This window comes from Vidua macroura, chromosome 2, assembly GCF_024509145.1.
Source record: "Vidua macroura isolate BioBank_ID:100142 chromosome 2, ASM2450914v1, whole genome shotgun sequence".
NCBI classification, from domain to species: domain Eukaryota; kingdom Metazoa; phylum Chordata; class Aves; order Passeriformes; family Viduidae; genus Vidua; species Vidua macroura.
The window spans coordinates 61,114,873-61,129,346 of NC_071572.1; the positions used below are offsets into that span (position 1 = coordinate 61,114,873).

The 14,474-nt window shown below is 56.0% G+C and overlaps 1 protein-coding gene across 1 annotated transcript; it reads right to left on the reverse strand.

Annotated features, from left to right (window-relative positions):
* Window positions 1-1,086: 1,086 nt before the first annotated feature.
* Window positions 1,087-14,299, reverse strand: ARRB1 (arrestin beta 1). Its single transcript, XM_053969562.1, has 16 exons — window positions 13,954-14,299; window positions 8,894-8,924; window positions 8,270-8,330; window positions 7,757-7,801; window positions 7,201-7,397; window positions 6,564-6,623; window positions 6,376-6,443; window positions 5,810-5,945; window positions 5,646-5,730; window positions 5,477-5,549; window positions 5,005-5,142; window positions 4,728-4,811; window positions 4,508-4,531; window positions 3,572-3,642; window positions 3,143-3,194; window positions 1,087-2,509 (listed from the first exon to the last, which is right to left on the reverse strand). Exons 1-16 carry the CDS (start codon window positions 13,971-13,973, stop codon window positions 2,398-2,400), a joined length of 1,257 nt encoding a protein of 418 aa, XP_053825537.1. The 5' UTR covers window positions 13,974-14,299; the 3' UTR covers window positions 1,087-2,397.
* Between the last annotated feature and the right edge of the window lie 175 nt (window positions 14,300-14,474).

A 14,474-nucleotide genomic window follows, 5' to 3' on the forward strand; every position in this document is an offset into this window, starting at 1 on the left:
AAAGCTCTTTAAGCTTTTGGAGATCATGGAGTCCAATCTTTACCCACACACAGCCAAGTCTACAACTGAACTATGTACATCTTCAATTGCCACATCTGCACATCTGTTACATCCCTTCAGGGATGGGGACTCCACCACTGCCCTGGGCAGCCTGTCCCAAGGCTGAACAATCCTTTCAGGGAAGGAATTTTCCCTAATATCCAATCTAAACCTTGTCTGGCACAACTTGAGGCAGGGTTTCTCCTTCCTTGACTGTGAGGGGACAAACTACAGCCCTTTCATGAGGGACTGTCTCTGAATTCAAGTCCATAAACGGAAGTGTTACTTGGCTCATTCCCAGTACTCGCTCCTGCTGCTCTCAAAGGGGATGAGAAGCTCCCTGCAGCATTAACAGATGTTTGGATGTGGCTCTTGAAGATATGGTTTAGTGGCCTTGGCAGGGCAGGGGAACCACTGGACTCTATGATCTTAGAGGGTTTTTCCAACCTCCATGATTCTGTGATCATTAAAACAATCAGCTCTGAGCAGTTCCTCAGCAGGACACAGACTGGACATGGCTTGTTTAACAAGCAGGTTGTTAGTGCCCTGTGCTCATCAAGTACTACATGACCATGCATTTCATTTCCAAAATAATGCCCAGTCCCTGCTGTGGGATACAGAATCCTTAATCTCCTCCTTGGCTCCTCTGCATGTCTCTGCACACCATGGAGGCTGTCTTCAGTTGAGGGATGGGGTGGCATCAGCAGGGCAGGTAGCTGCTGCTCCCTGGTCCTTGCGCAGGAAGGAAAAAATTCCCCTGTGAAGGTGGTGAGGCCCTGGCACAGGTTGCCCAGAGAAGCTGCCCATCCCTAGAAGTGTTCAAGGCCAGGTTTGATGGATCTTTCAGCAATCTGGTCTAGTGGAAAGTGTCCCTGCCATGGTAGGGAGGATGGAACTGGATAAGCTCAAGGTCTCTCCCATCTCAAACCATTCTATGGTTCTTGACTTGCTGCCTGTGCCAGTTCCCCCATCCTTAGCCAACAGAAGTGTCCAGGCATCGGGACTGTATTTTACTCTTTTTTCTTTTTTCTTTTTTTTTTTTCTGAGTTTAATAAACTAGAATAATTTATTTGACAGAACACAGAAACATCACAGACAGGGTGAAGAAACCAAAGCAGCAGGTATCAATGATCAGTACAAAGGAACCACTTTACAAAAAGAAGTACCACGCTGCCCATCAGCTTTACCCAAAAATTACGGGGGGAGGGAGGTGGGCTCAGCTCAGCACCCCACAAACTGGGTGAGGGAGATGGAGCTATCCCTTCAAAATGCTCTCAGATGACGATGACTGCAACAACACAATAAATAGTGGGAATGGCCTCTCAGTGAGTGGTGGGAGACCAGAGACCCTTGGAGGGGGGAGGAAGTCCAGGCACCACCAATCCGGGAGGTACAAGCATCTGTTGAAATATTGATTAGGGTGGCAAAAGCCCTGATTCTCCCCTACCCCCAAAGAGGTGCTAGATCCCATGCAGGCAGAGTGAAACATCAACCAGGGGGGCTTTGCAGCTTGGCAGGACAAAAGTAACCCTGGCAACATCCTGCTGGGGACAAGGCTATTCTGCCACAATATTGCCATGGCTGTGAAGAGGTATTTGAGGCCTCTCCCAGACCAAGCAGTGTGTGGTGGATGGCACAGACCCACAGGGTCCCCTCTACCGCTGTAACCTGGCACCAGCAGCTCCCAGCTCTGAGCTAGTTTCCTCCAGGGAGATTATACTGGTGTGAAAACAGATGCAGCTGGGAGGACCCCTGGGGTTGGCCACTGTGGGGGGACTTGGGGGAAGAAAAGGGCAGGTGCTGCCCATCCCCTTTGTTTGGAGCAGCTGGGGTAGGGGCTAAAGTCAAAGCCAGGCTTGAGCATCCCAGAGAGGGAACATACGCAGCAGGGCTGGACAGAGGGGGATTGGCCATGGGTGAAAGGAGGGGACACTGAGGTGCACAGGTGCCTTTTCCCATGAGAAGGCTGCCTAAAAAAAACACCTCCCCCACAATTCTGCTGCATCCACTCTCCCTGTAGCAAACTGGTGTTGAGACTGGGCTTACATAAAACTCATAAAAGGGGCATCTCATAGGAAAAGGCTCTAGTAAGTGGCAGGAGGCTGGACAGGGACGGAATTACAGTGAGCCCCACTGCCTCCTCACCTCCCCGTCCGTGCCCTGCATGGGAAACAGCAGCTCTGGCAGCTGGATGAAGAGACAACACGGCACAGCTGGATGGTTATAGGTCCTGTGGCCATCGGGCAATTGGTAGGCTCCCAGTACAGGTAGAAAACAAAATTAATTAATTATAGAAAAGAGAAGCAGCCTAATGTAGGGGTGTCCCTGGGGCAGGGTGGCGAGCTGCGGGGGGCTCGCTTATCTGTCGTTGAGCTGTGGGGAATTTGTCCGCTCCTCCTCATCCTCTTTGTCATCCTTCATGCCTTTCAGTCGCTGGCGGGCGAAGTCTTCAAACACAATGTCATCATCACTAGTGGGGACACAAGGGAAGGGGGTTTAGGTAGGGTACAAGGTGAAACACCTCCTGTCTCACAAAGCTGTCCCAGCTTGCCCAGTGAGCTCAACCTGCATCGCCATGATGTTACAGTAGCTCAGGGGGCCCCAAAACTCCCCATCCCTAGCAAACAGCCTTGGTTTTCAAAGCCTTATTAATACTTGCCCAATGCACACAAAAACGAGCCCCTAAGCTCTCCAGCAGGTGCAGCTTTACCAGGGCCATTGGCATTTGCCACACTCCGGGGGAACCGCAGACCAGCAGGAAGTAGCTGGGTGGGTTAAGTACCCTAAAACCTCCCAAACATATCATCAGCCCAGGGAACACTGTGGCAACAACCTTCCACACCCCAAACACGATCCCGGCAGCCTCTTACTGCAGTTTCTCCTGTTTTTTGGAAAGCCATGCAGGGAAGGGTGAAGGAGGAGAGAAGAGAGAGGGGAACAGCACACATCATGCTATACAAGTGACATGCGTGGGGTTGATCACATGTGCCAATCCCACGGCACAGCAGGTTTTAGAGGACTGGGGGGGTGCCATGCAAAAGCCATGTTTCACATTCCCACACAAAATGTGGGAATTGGGGGAGGGTGTATTTTAGTCTCTTACTTTGTATCAAGCTCTATCAGATTTGTATCTATGGGCGCTTCATTCTCTGGAACTGAACAAAGGGATGACACAGGATTAGTCACAGGGTGGTGACTGCCATCCCACCCAGGTGGGTGACACCTTCCACAGGATCATCTCAGCCCTCCTACCACGGTGGGTGAGACCCCCCCCTGCAGTCATCATTGCCATCCCACTGGGGTGGCTGAGATTCCCCTGGGGTCATCACCACTGTTCCAGTGTGTGGCTGCAACCCCCTCTGGAGTCTGGCTGCACTGGGGTGATGGGAGCACCCTCATGATTTTAACACTGAGGCCCTGTGAACAGGGTCAACAGGAGCCAAGAATCTCCCTCCATGCAGCCTCATTGGCTCCCTTTGTCCCCACCCACCGCCAGGGATGCTGGCCTTGTCACGCAGGGACAAACACTCACTGTCCCGGTGTACTGGTTCCTCCCTGGGTTTGGGATGCATCAGCGTGAAGGGCAGCTCCACTGCAACATCGCTGGAAAAGATACCAGGGTAAAGCACAGGCCTGCCTGCACTTTACATGTAGAGCGAGGCAAATTTGCATAGGGGGAGCAGAACAGCACCGCCATTACAGCTGCTTTAGAGACCACAAAGTTGGGCAAACCCCTGTATCATCCTCCATGGAGCTGCTCAGCAGCTCTCATGGCTCTTGGCTGAGGTTGGACTCCAGGGTGGGGGATCAGCACAGGCCCCCTGAGAAGTAGAGGGGCATCAGGAGGGAGAGCAGCATGACAAAAATATGTCATTAGCTGCTGTGGGGGGGTATCCAAAATCCCTTGGGCTTAGGCTGCAGCCAGCAGTGCCATGGGAATGGCAGGAGGTGCACCAAGTTTTCCCAGTGCTCAGTGGGCATGGTGGCATCAGGGCATGACAGACTAAGCACAGCCCCAAGCTGCCCCCAGGGGCAGATAGGACAGAGCTCAGACAGAGAAGTGTCACAAAAGAGGACAAGTAGTCCCATGGTCCTTGTAGGACCCTGTGGGAGGGAAGTGATGTGACGATGAAGACCTAGGAAGCCCCAGAGACTTGCCTCCCCACATACAGAGATGCTCAGCCCTATAGAGCCACCTCTGTGCCCTGCTCACTCTCCCCAGCAGCACCCACTGACCTCTCACTCCAGTACGAGTAGGAAGATGCAAAATTCAAAACCTGACAGCATTCCCAGTCTCATCACCCCAGCCCCACCGCTGCCAGGCTTTTTGCTTTAGGTAAGACAGCATACCCAACACAGTGGAATTCCCAGGACAGGCATGGGATCAGGTAGCACCCTGAGGGGCTGAGGGGGTGCAATGGGGGGCTGCAGTGAGGATTGGGGGATACTGGGGGGAGTGCAGTGTTACCTGGAGGCGAGGTCTCCCAGCAGGCTGGCATGAGTCAAAGGATACAACACATTAGTCACTGTACCCTCCCAAGGACACACAACCCCCACACACCTTTTGTCCCACCCATGCTGCTTAGTCCCAGGGGAGCTTTAAGGATGATGGGGTCCCACCTGCAGCACAGACCAGTCCCAAGGTTAGAGAGGAGGTGCAGCATGGTGGGGGGGTGCCCAACACTCACCCTCCTCGTGAAACCACCAGCTTCACCTTCACCTTGTAGGAGACAATGATGCCCAGGATTTCCTTGTTGGCTCCATCTCTTAATCTGGAGAAAGGGGCAGGTGGGCATGAGTGAGGGAACGGCCATGGGGACCAGCTCCCTGTCCTCCTGAAGGTCCCCCCATGGGATCTCCACCCCAAGCATCACCCCTGAAGCAGGGGCTGGATGCCCACCGGGGCCAGGCCCTGCCCCCATGCTGCAGGGGGAGACAGGAGCCTGGGGGGCTAGAGGGACTCACAGTGTGCTGGAGGCCAGGTTGGTGTCCTCATGCTTGAGCTTCCCATCCAGCGCCAGCCCCCGCTTCTCCCGGTTGTTGGCAAGGAAGGGGGTCAGGGTGTAGACTTTGCAGAACGTCGAGCTCGGGGCCACCATATCACTGGAGATGATTTCCACCATCAGCCAGAGCCCCAGCCACCCACAGCTCCCACAGCCCACCCCAAACATCTCCATTTTAGCCTGGTGAACCGCACATACTCCCATCCCTGCCACAGCCTGATGAACATCACCTTTCTGGAGGATGCAGAGGGTGACATCCCCAAGATGCCACCAGAAAAAAGGTCTCCATATCCCTGTTCCTCCCACTGGTTCCTGCTTTCCAAGTGCAACATCCCAGTGGGGCTGTACTGGGGCAGGAGACCTCCAAGGCTCCTCTAAGACCCCCCTGAGGTCTCCAGGACTCCTCATGATGTTCCCAAGGAGCCAGTACTCACTCAGCATCCTCCACAGCCACTGGGCACTTGTACTGGGCAGTGTTGAAGAGGCAGATGTCAGCATACTGGCGCACTGGGGTGAGATACAGCAAGATGGGGATCAGGGTAGGCCCCACGGGGATGGCGACAGGGACACCAGTGGGGTAGGGGACACAGCCCTACTCTTCACCTGAGATCTTGATTTTCTTCACGGTCTTGTTGGTGTTGTTGGTGACATGCACGTTGACACTGATGGGCTCCCCGTGGTAGTATATCTGTAGGGGAGCAGAACAGAAAGGATGGTGAGATCCCCAGGGTCACTCCACCAGTGTACTCTCCCCAGTCCTTGCTCACCTCTTTGTCCAGGGATGCCTCAAGGTGCAGCGGCTTGTCTGACATGAGGAACTGCCGGGTGGTCTCTGCCATGGGCTGGGGGCCAGGTCTCTCTGGTGCATACTGGACCTTACGGATCACCAGGCGCACCGAGTTCCTGGGGGAAGTCGAGAGGAGAACTCAGGCTGCCCACAAGCTACCCTCTTTCTTGGCCCAAATCACTCTTTTCTTCTGGTCTGCTGGATCAGAAGGATGCCATGGAAGGTCTTGTCTGGATGTCCACCAGAGCTACAAGGGGAAACCTATGGCTGGGCCAGGTTGCCCACAGCAAGTGTTGGGCTCCTTGCACAGTGGTGGATATGCCAGCCCCAAGATGTTCTCTGACCCATCCCTATCCTGGAGAACACCTCCATCCCAGCCCCATCGTGGAAAACATCCTCATCCAAGCCCCATCCTGGAACACAACTCCATCCCATTCTGGAAAACATCTCACACAAGGTGGGTTACAAATTGAGGTGCCCCTTTCCTGCTGCCAGCACCAAGAAGATACCGCTCCCATCCAGGCTGGATGGATCCTCTCTTCTTACCTCTTGTGGATCTTCTCCTCCAGGTTCTCAGCACAGAAAGCTTTAACCTCGTAGTCCACTCCACAGGCCTGAAAACCAGGAAGGGGGGAGAAGGAGGCAGAGAAACCCCTTTGCATTCCCCAAGGAGGTGACCCCAGCAGCGGCCACTCACCACAGCCAAGTAGCATGGGAACATGGGGGGACCTTACCTTCCCCGTGTCCTCTGGGCCTGGCTGCAGTGTGACGGAGCAAGGCAAGTTGGGGGGGATCTGAAAGGGAAAAGGGGGGTGAGGAGCTTTTTGGGGGGCTACCAGTACTTTCCTATCCTATCCACAATGGAAAGAGGGAAATCCAGGAAGGATTTTCTCATTTTACTATTGCATTTCCCAAATCTCAAAGTGCCACAAAAATACATTATTTTAGAGGGTTTTAATTAATTGGAGATTTTGAGAAATCAGGGCATCAGGACCATTTTCGAGGCCATAGGATTGAGCACTGTCATATGTCACAGAGCTCCAGAGGGGGTGGCCAGCATTGCCAAAGCTGTGCTGGGGAAATCGGAGGAGCAGGTGCATGGAGCAGGGGGTCTACCCTGCCCCATTCCCTGCCACAGCTGTCCAGTGCTGGCATGGATTCCCAGTGTGCTGACACAGACTGGCAGTTCCCCTACTGGTGGCTGCTTTCTGCTTGAAGTTTGAAGATTCACCACCAAAAGCTGTGTCTTGATCACAGATAGCAGCATCTCACCCCCAACCACAACCCCACAGGGACAGATGGGACCCTGATGTCCCCACCAAAGGGTTCATAGTCCCTTAAAGCACCCCAGAGTACCTGCTGTCACCCTACCTCGAAGGTGAAGGGGTAGGCGTGCTCGCCCAGCTTCTTGATGAGCCGCTCCTGCAGCCGTGTCAGGGGCTTTTTGTCCTCGGGGACCGGGGGGAAAGCCTGGGAGTTGGCCACGAACAGGTCCTTGCGGAAGGTCAGCCCCAGAACATCCAGGTCCTCACGGCCATAGCGGAAGGCGCAGGTCAATGTCACAAAGACTGGAGAGGGTGACAAGGGGAGGTTGGTAGCAGGGTGTGGGTCATAGAAAGGACCATCATGGTATGGAGGCACCAAGGTGAGGTAGCATCCTTGCTACCAGCACTGGGAAGTAGTGATGGTTTCAGGACATGCCATGTTGAGAATATGAGGATTCAGCAGCCAGCTATGCCTTCAGATGCCCACCACAGCACCCCCATTCTCCACAGAACTGGGAATCTGTCATGGGAACAGGGGGCTGGAAAGTGTCACCAAAGGGCCCAGAGATGCCAATGCCTGAGTAAGATTGCATGGGGATGCTAGCATCACCCTGTGGCAGTGCCATTTCTGTAGCCCCAGGGATCGCAGGGGTAGACATTACCTTTTCTCTCCTTCAGGTATTCAGGATCCACCAGCACTACTCCATCTGCAACAGAACAGCCAGGTCAGAAATGTGCCACAGGGACAGGGGGGACACACTGGCAGGGTCAGGGAATGCAATGGCACGTTCAGGGACACACTGTTAGGGTCAGGGGACATGCCTCTGGGATGAGGGGACACTGCTGGCAGGGCGACACACACTGTCAGGGTCAGGGGACATGCTGGTAGGGTTAGAGGGGAATGTACAGGCAGGGTTTCAGGGGACACCAGCACACCCCCCCTTTACACAGAGAATCATCACCTCCAAGCTGTCAGCCAGGGCTTGGGGAGAACACACTTCCAGCAGGGACAGTATGCACCTACCTAACCCGGGCATATGCAAAGCCACAGCGGGACATGAATATTATCCCAAATCAGCTATTTTCTGCTCCCCAGAATTCTTCTTCCCAGACAGCCCAGCCCACCCTGGCATGCGTCTCCCTGCAACTGAGGTCCCCTTCCTGCCATTACATACCCACGGGGTCCACCACATTGATGTGGTCCACGAAATCCCTCTTCCCAAGGTAGACAGTGAGCTGCAGGGAGAAATGGGGTGTCAGGGGCACAGAGAGCAGACCCCCCCAGGCCCCCCATGTTGTCACCACCCACTGGGGTCCATATTCCTCATCATCCCCAGTGTCCCTGTGGTAGCCAAAAGCCAATCCCACCCCATTCCAGTCAAGCCTGGAACCTTTCCAGATGTCCCCAGAGCTGGAGGCACTTTGCATCTGGGGACTCTTGGGTGGGACCCCGGGGGTTTGTACTCCACTGTCAGGCAGGGATGAGCCCCCCAATGTCACCCTTTCACCTTTCTCCTGATGGGGAAACTGAGGCACAGGACAGGCAGCTGCGAGGCAGAAGGTTTTCTGCATCAGCTCCTGCTGCCCAACCCAAAACCCCCACATGCAGAGTCACCTGCACCCCAGCACTCCAAAACCTGTCTGCTTGACCCCTGACCTTGGGAAAGCCCCCCACCAGCCCTACTGTGCCTCAGTTTCCCTTCCTGACACCCTGGCAGGATGCTGAGGCAGACAGTGCACAGGATGGAATCTGGGTTCAGGGACATGCCCATCCCCCACTCCCAGCCATGCTTCCTTACCTTCCCGTTAGGACTGGCTTTCTTAAACACCCTGCAAAACAAGAAAGGGGGGGTGAGTGCTGGAGCAAGGGGTACCCTCCACTCCTGAATCCCCCATTCTAGTCCTGGCTCCCTGCCCATACAGCTGTCCAGCTATCCCCATCAGGAAAGGTCCCTGGGGGAAGAAGCATCCACTGGCACAGTCCCATGGTGCCAGGTGCATCCAACCTTCAGCACCCACTGGCAGGACCCAGCTTTGGATAATGGAGGCGTCAGGACCCCAGCCCACCCCTTTGCCTGAGGATGGTACCCAGAGACCACTGTGAAAGGCAGCAGCACCCCAGCATCCACCTGGCCCTGGGGACCAGCATGTGGGACCATGGGGTCAAGGCACGTGCAGGATGAGAGCATCCCATGGGATGAACCCACCTCACCATTACCTTACATGAATGCATCCCAAATCCACTGGAGAAGCAAGAAAAGTCTGGTTGCTCCTGTCCCCAGGGCTTTTATTCCCATTCCAAACCATGGGACTAGCCCCCAGACACCCCTCTCAACTGCCAAAATCCTTCTGGAACACCAGAGATATGGGAGAAAGGATGTGGATCCAACATGCCACTGCTGGGGAATGCCGGAGCATTCTCAGCCTGTCTGCTGCTGGCAGGAAGTGGGCAGAGGCAGGTAGGGTGCCTGGTGCTGCCAGATTTTTTGGAGCCTGCCCTGGCACAAAGCCACCCATTATGGGTTCTCCTCAGATAATCCTTCCTCGCCTTAAAATTCCATTAAAACCATCCGGGAAGATTAGTAGTGGTTTTAGGCTGGAAAAAAACAATTTCCCAGGGCAGCTGCTTGGCTCTGCCAAAATGTCAAAGGCTGCTACTGGATGATGGACCCTCAGCCACACCAGGAATAACCCTCAGCCACCCCAGTGCCTGCAGCTGCCCACACCAAGCCAAGGGGCACCTTGATGGGTTCCTGCCTGGGGGTGACTACCACCCCAGCGATGGGGTAGGATGCATCAGGAGATGTGTGGGCACACCCTCACATCTCACCTCCCACATCCCTGAAATTCTCTGTCCCCACCTCCCTGTGTCCCTGCATCTCCATATCCCTGCATATGTGTGTCCATGCACTTCTGCACGCTCAAGTCTCCACATCCCACTCTCTTGAGAGCCATGGGGACCAGCACAGCCTGGCCAAGCTCTTCCCGGGAAGCAAGATCTAGTCTGGTTAAGGAAATGTGGGAGCTGGGGGCTCTCATTCCCTTGTCCCCAGACAAGCCACAGGAACCCTCTGCCAGACACATAAAATATTGGGGACATCCTTCTGGCTGTCCCAAGCCACTGGGAACATCAGGAACATCCTGCTGGCTCTTCCTGGATGGCTTTTCCCTGTGGGGGTTGGGGGATTGACTTTTCCCAGCCGAAATGGGAAAGCACTTCCACAGTAGGATGTTTGTCTTGAGGGTTTGCTGATGAAGATGTGATCCTGTGCTGGTGCAAGGAAATATGGAATTAATGGGAATGCTACTCCAATTAAATAACTTGGGGAGATAAGGGCCTCAACTTGCCATGGAAGAGCATCAGCACCCCCTGTTTCTGGGGTTTGAAAGCCATGGGGGGGATCAGTCTCCAGAGTCAGGGATGGAGGGGCAATGAATGCATCCTCCTGAGAGCCAGAGCAACTAAAAGCAAGGTTTTAATGGGTAATTAATGAGGCATTACTTCAAAGCAGGATAAGGAGAATCCCCTGACAGCCTGTCACCCCACACCCCACAGGCCAGCTCCCAAGAGAAACCCCAAAGAGGTTCCAGCATGCTGGATTACAACCTGAGGTGTGCTGGGAAGCCCCAGAAAAGGCAGCCAAGGCTGGAGGCTCAGTGGGTGCCACTGCCAGCCCCCTGAGACATGGGTGATGCTCCCACACAGCCCTGGAGATGCTAATGGAGCTGCTAATGAGCCCAAGTGCAAGTGAGATTGATGGCAGGCCTTGCAGGAAGCCATTCCTCACCACTCTGCCTGGCACACACTCGTGCTGGCCCCACACTGGAACAGGAGCCCCATGGAACCTGAGACTTTCCCAGCCACACACTGCAGGTGCAAAAGCCCCACATTATGGGTGCAGAAGCTCCACAGAATTTGAGACCTGCACAGCTCCACACTGTGCATGCAGGAGCCCAGGCTGGCTCTCCACTGTGGGTACGTGCGGTGCCCTCATCTTGTGGGTGCAGCAGCCCTGCCTGGCCCCACACCATGGGTGCAGGAGCTCACATCTCCCCTGAAGCACCAGTGGCAGAATGGAAGGGGCACATGGGGACACAGTGGCCTGTTGCTGCCAGCGGGGTGACCCTCACCCACCACCGGATCTAGAGGGAGGAAAGGAGGAAGTGTGAAGCCTTCCCTCCCGCTCCAGCCCTTCCTGGTGTCGAAATACTGGAGACACGAGGCAGGAAGTGGCCTCTGCCCCTGCCCATCAGAGGCTTGGGGCCTCCTGCGGTTGCGGGCAGTCCCAGTGCCCCCTGAGCCTGTCATGCTGCCACACAGCCAGATCCCATCTCTCCTGCCCTCCCCCTGTCATGGATCCCATCTCTTAATGAGCTTGTTTGGCACCCAGCCAGGGCTAACAATGGCTTTATTGGGTGGTCAATAATTGAGTGGGGTTGGATCTTGATTGGGAAGATTTATGAGGATTTAATTCCCCTAGGCATCAGAACAAGATCTGATGGCAACACCATTGATTGCCTTTGAACCCAGGGCAGAGAATTCAGGGGTTTTGCCAGCTCTCATGCTAACAAGGTTGGCTGGCAGATCTAATTAGCTAGAGCCACGTTAGAAGGGACCTCCAAGGATAACAGAACCACCAGCAACCACATCATACGCAGCAGCACAATCCCGTGGTGGCAGGCAGAAGCTCCATGCCAGCTGTGCCCGGATAGGCCTGGAGAACCATGCCAGCCAATCCCAAAACAAGAGCATCCCACAGCCTCAATGCTGCATTTTGCATTTCTGCTGCATACATCTATCTATCCCCTCCCAGGGTTAGCAGCAGCATCCCCCAGCTGGGTCAGAGCTCCACCAACTTCCTTGGCAAGGAAACGCCTCAGCTGTGGGATCCAGGATGTGTCTGGATCCTGCTGTTATTATCAGAGTTTGCTCTCCAAACAACATCCAGGAAGCAGGAGTCCTGGACACCTTCTAGGGCTCTTTCTCTTCCCAGTGGAGATCCCTATCCTCCTCCCATATCCTATGTCTTCATCTAGGGGGATGAAAGGGATGGTAGAGGGACTGAGCAGCAGGTCTGGCAGTAGGCGAGGATCACCTCCGTAGCAGCAAGATGCTATGGTGGAATGCTACAGAGGGGCTGGATGGTACTATTGGGCCAGAGAAAAGGTGCAAGGGGTGCTTAATGCCAACCAAGGTGGGCTCTGGTGTACTGGAACCACTGCAGCACTTCCCAGCCATCAGGAAGCCACCCTCAAGCCACAGGCTAGGAATCCCAGCAGCTGTGAATTCCAGTAGCTGGACAACTTGCAGCTGCCCTGGCTGGATGCTGAGTGGGAAAAGCAGGGAAAGGTGATCAATGATGCCAACAGCCACAAACTCAGCTGTTTCATCCAGCTCTTCCCACTGGTGACTCCCAAGTGGGATGCCACAGCAGGAATCAGCAAAAATGGGCTGTTGGGGAAATCAGATAGTAAATCAGCTCTCACAGCTGAACATCCTGATCAAATCCAGTGGATTTGGGTTTGGAGATCCAAACTGGAGAGGAAGCATAATTCTTTCCCCCTCACCCTCCCCCGGCTCCCACTGTACACACTGCGTAGGCAGGGAGCAGATCAGCTCATGCCTCTCCTGCTGGCACGCCTGCTGATGGGAATGCCACTCACCAAGCTCCCCCTGGCACCCGAAAAACCCTGGAGGCCAAACTAGCTGTATCCTGGGGTTTGCACCCAGACATTGGGGGGAACCCAGTGAGTGCTCCAGCCCCCTGATCTGTGGGGCTGTCCCCCAGCTCCAGGAGCGTAATATAAATTATCAAGAATTCAGGATACTGAGCAAGGAGGAAGCAGATGCTGTCAGCCATGGCTGGGGCACCAACAGCCAGCAGGCTGGCGGCAGCAACACCCGCTTCCCAAAATGCTGGATGAGTTCAACAGGCACCCACAACTCCCATCCTGCCACTCCAAAACACTGCAATGTTTCTGGAAGGTTCTGCCCAGGCAGGGCCAGATCCCCTCTTCCTTCTCTCCTGCTGTGGCCTTCGGGGGGGGGGGGGGGGGGGAGGGGGGAGGGGCACAGAGGCTACACTGAAGCCCCCTGATCCTGATGCCAAGGGGATGTGGAATGAGCAAAGGGAGGGTGATGGTGTTGAGGGATGAGCATGAGCACTCTGAAATCCCTGGTCCTCCATGATTAATGGCTAAGGGTACAGAAACGGATTGGGATGAAGAATGGGAGTGTCAACTCCTTGACCACTCTGCTGGTGAGCCAGCCGGTGAGCAGATGCCACCGGAGATCCCACAGGCCCCCCTGCAAGGGCTGGCAGAGGTCATCAGACCCTCCCTCAAATCCCAACAGCCCCCTGCAGGATGTGCAGCCCAGCGGGTCCTGCCACGGTCTGCACCTGGAGCCCTGGGGAGCACGGGGAGGGGGGTCCCCATCCACCTCTCCACAGGGGCCCCTAAAAGACAGCATGCCCATGGCAGCATTCCCATGGGATGAAGGCGTCGCAGGCCCTCGTGTCCCTGCGTTCCAGGGCTGACACGTGCTCCCTGACACCCCCAGCTGTGCCGCATGCCGGGAATGACATCGGGGCCTGGGTCCCCTGGCGTCACTGCGATGACAACAGCCTCCCCCATCCCAAATCCATCCAGGCTCCAAATCTGATGGGGAGGGAACAGTGACGTCCCCAGTCTCCGGGTCCTCACTACCCTTTGGAGGGCACCATATCCCAGCAGCGGGGCCACCCCAAGGGACCACCAGCTCCAGCGCAGAGCACGGGCAGCGCCTGTCCCACCCCTCCCCCGCCATGCCCGGGCATGCCCCCCCGGGATGCTCCGCTCTGTTCCGGTCCTCACTCACCGGGTGCCTTTGTCTCCCATGGCCCCGCCGATTCTGCGGGCTCAGCCAAGAAGCGCCGGCTGGGCTTGGAAAATTACTGGCTGGATGGTGGAGGGAGCGGCAGTGGGGCGGGCGCGGGGCCCGGTGCGGCCCTGCTCGGGCCCGCTCGGAACCGCTCGAAAAGCTCGAGCACGTTCGGAAACACTCGGAACCGCTCGGCTCGGCCCGGGCGGACGCCACGCCGGCCGGTTCGGAAACACTCGGAACCGCTCGGGCAGGTTCGGAGCTGCTCGGAATCGCTCGGACACGCTCGGCAGGGCTCGGCCCGTCCCGGTTCCGGTGCGGACGCTGCCGCCGCCGTCGCCTCCGCCCGCCTCTGAGCAGCGGCGCGGCCCCGTGGCCGGGGGCGGCGGCGCGCAAGGGCCGTACGGGCAAGGAGAAGACACGGGGAGAGGATATAGGCGGGGGGGGGGGGGGGGGGGGGGGGCTGACACGAGGTGGGTGGGAAGGCGGTGGGGGGTAGGAGAGTGTGGGGCAGTGCG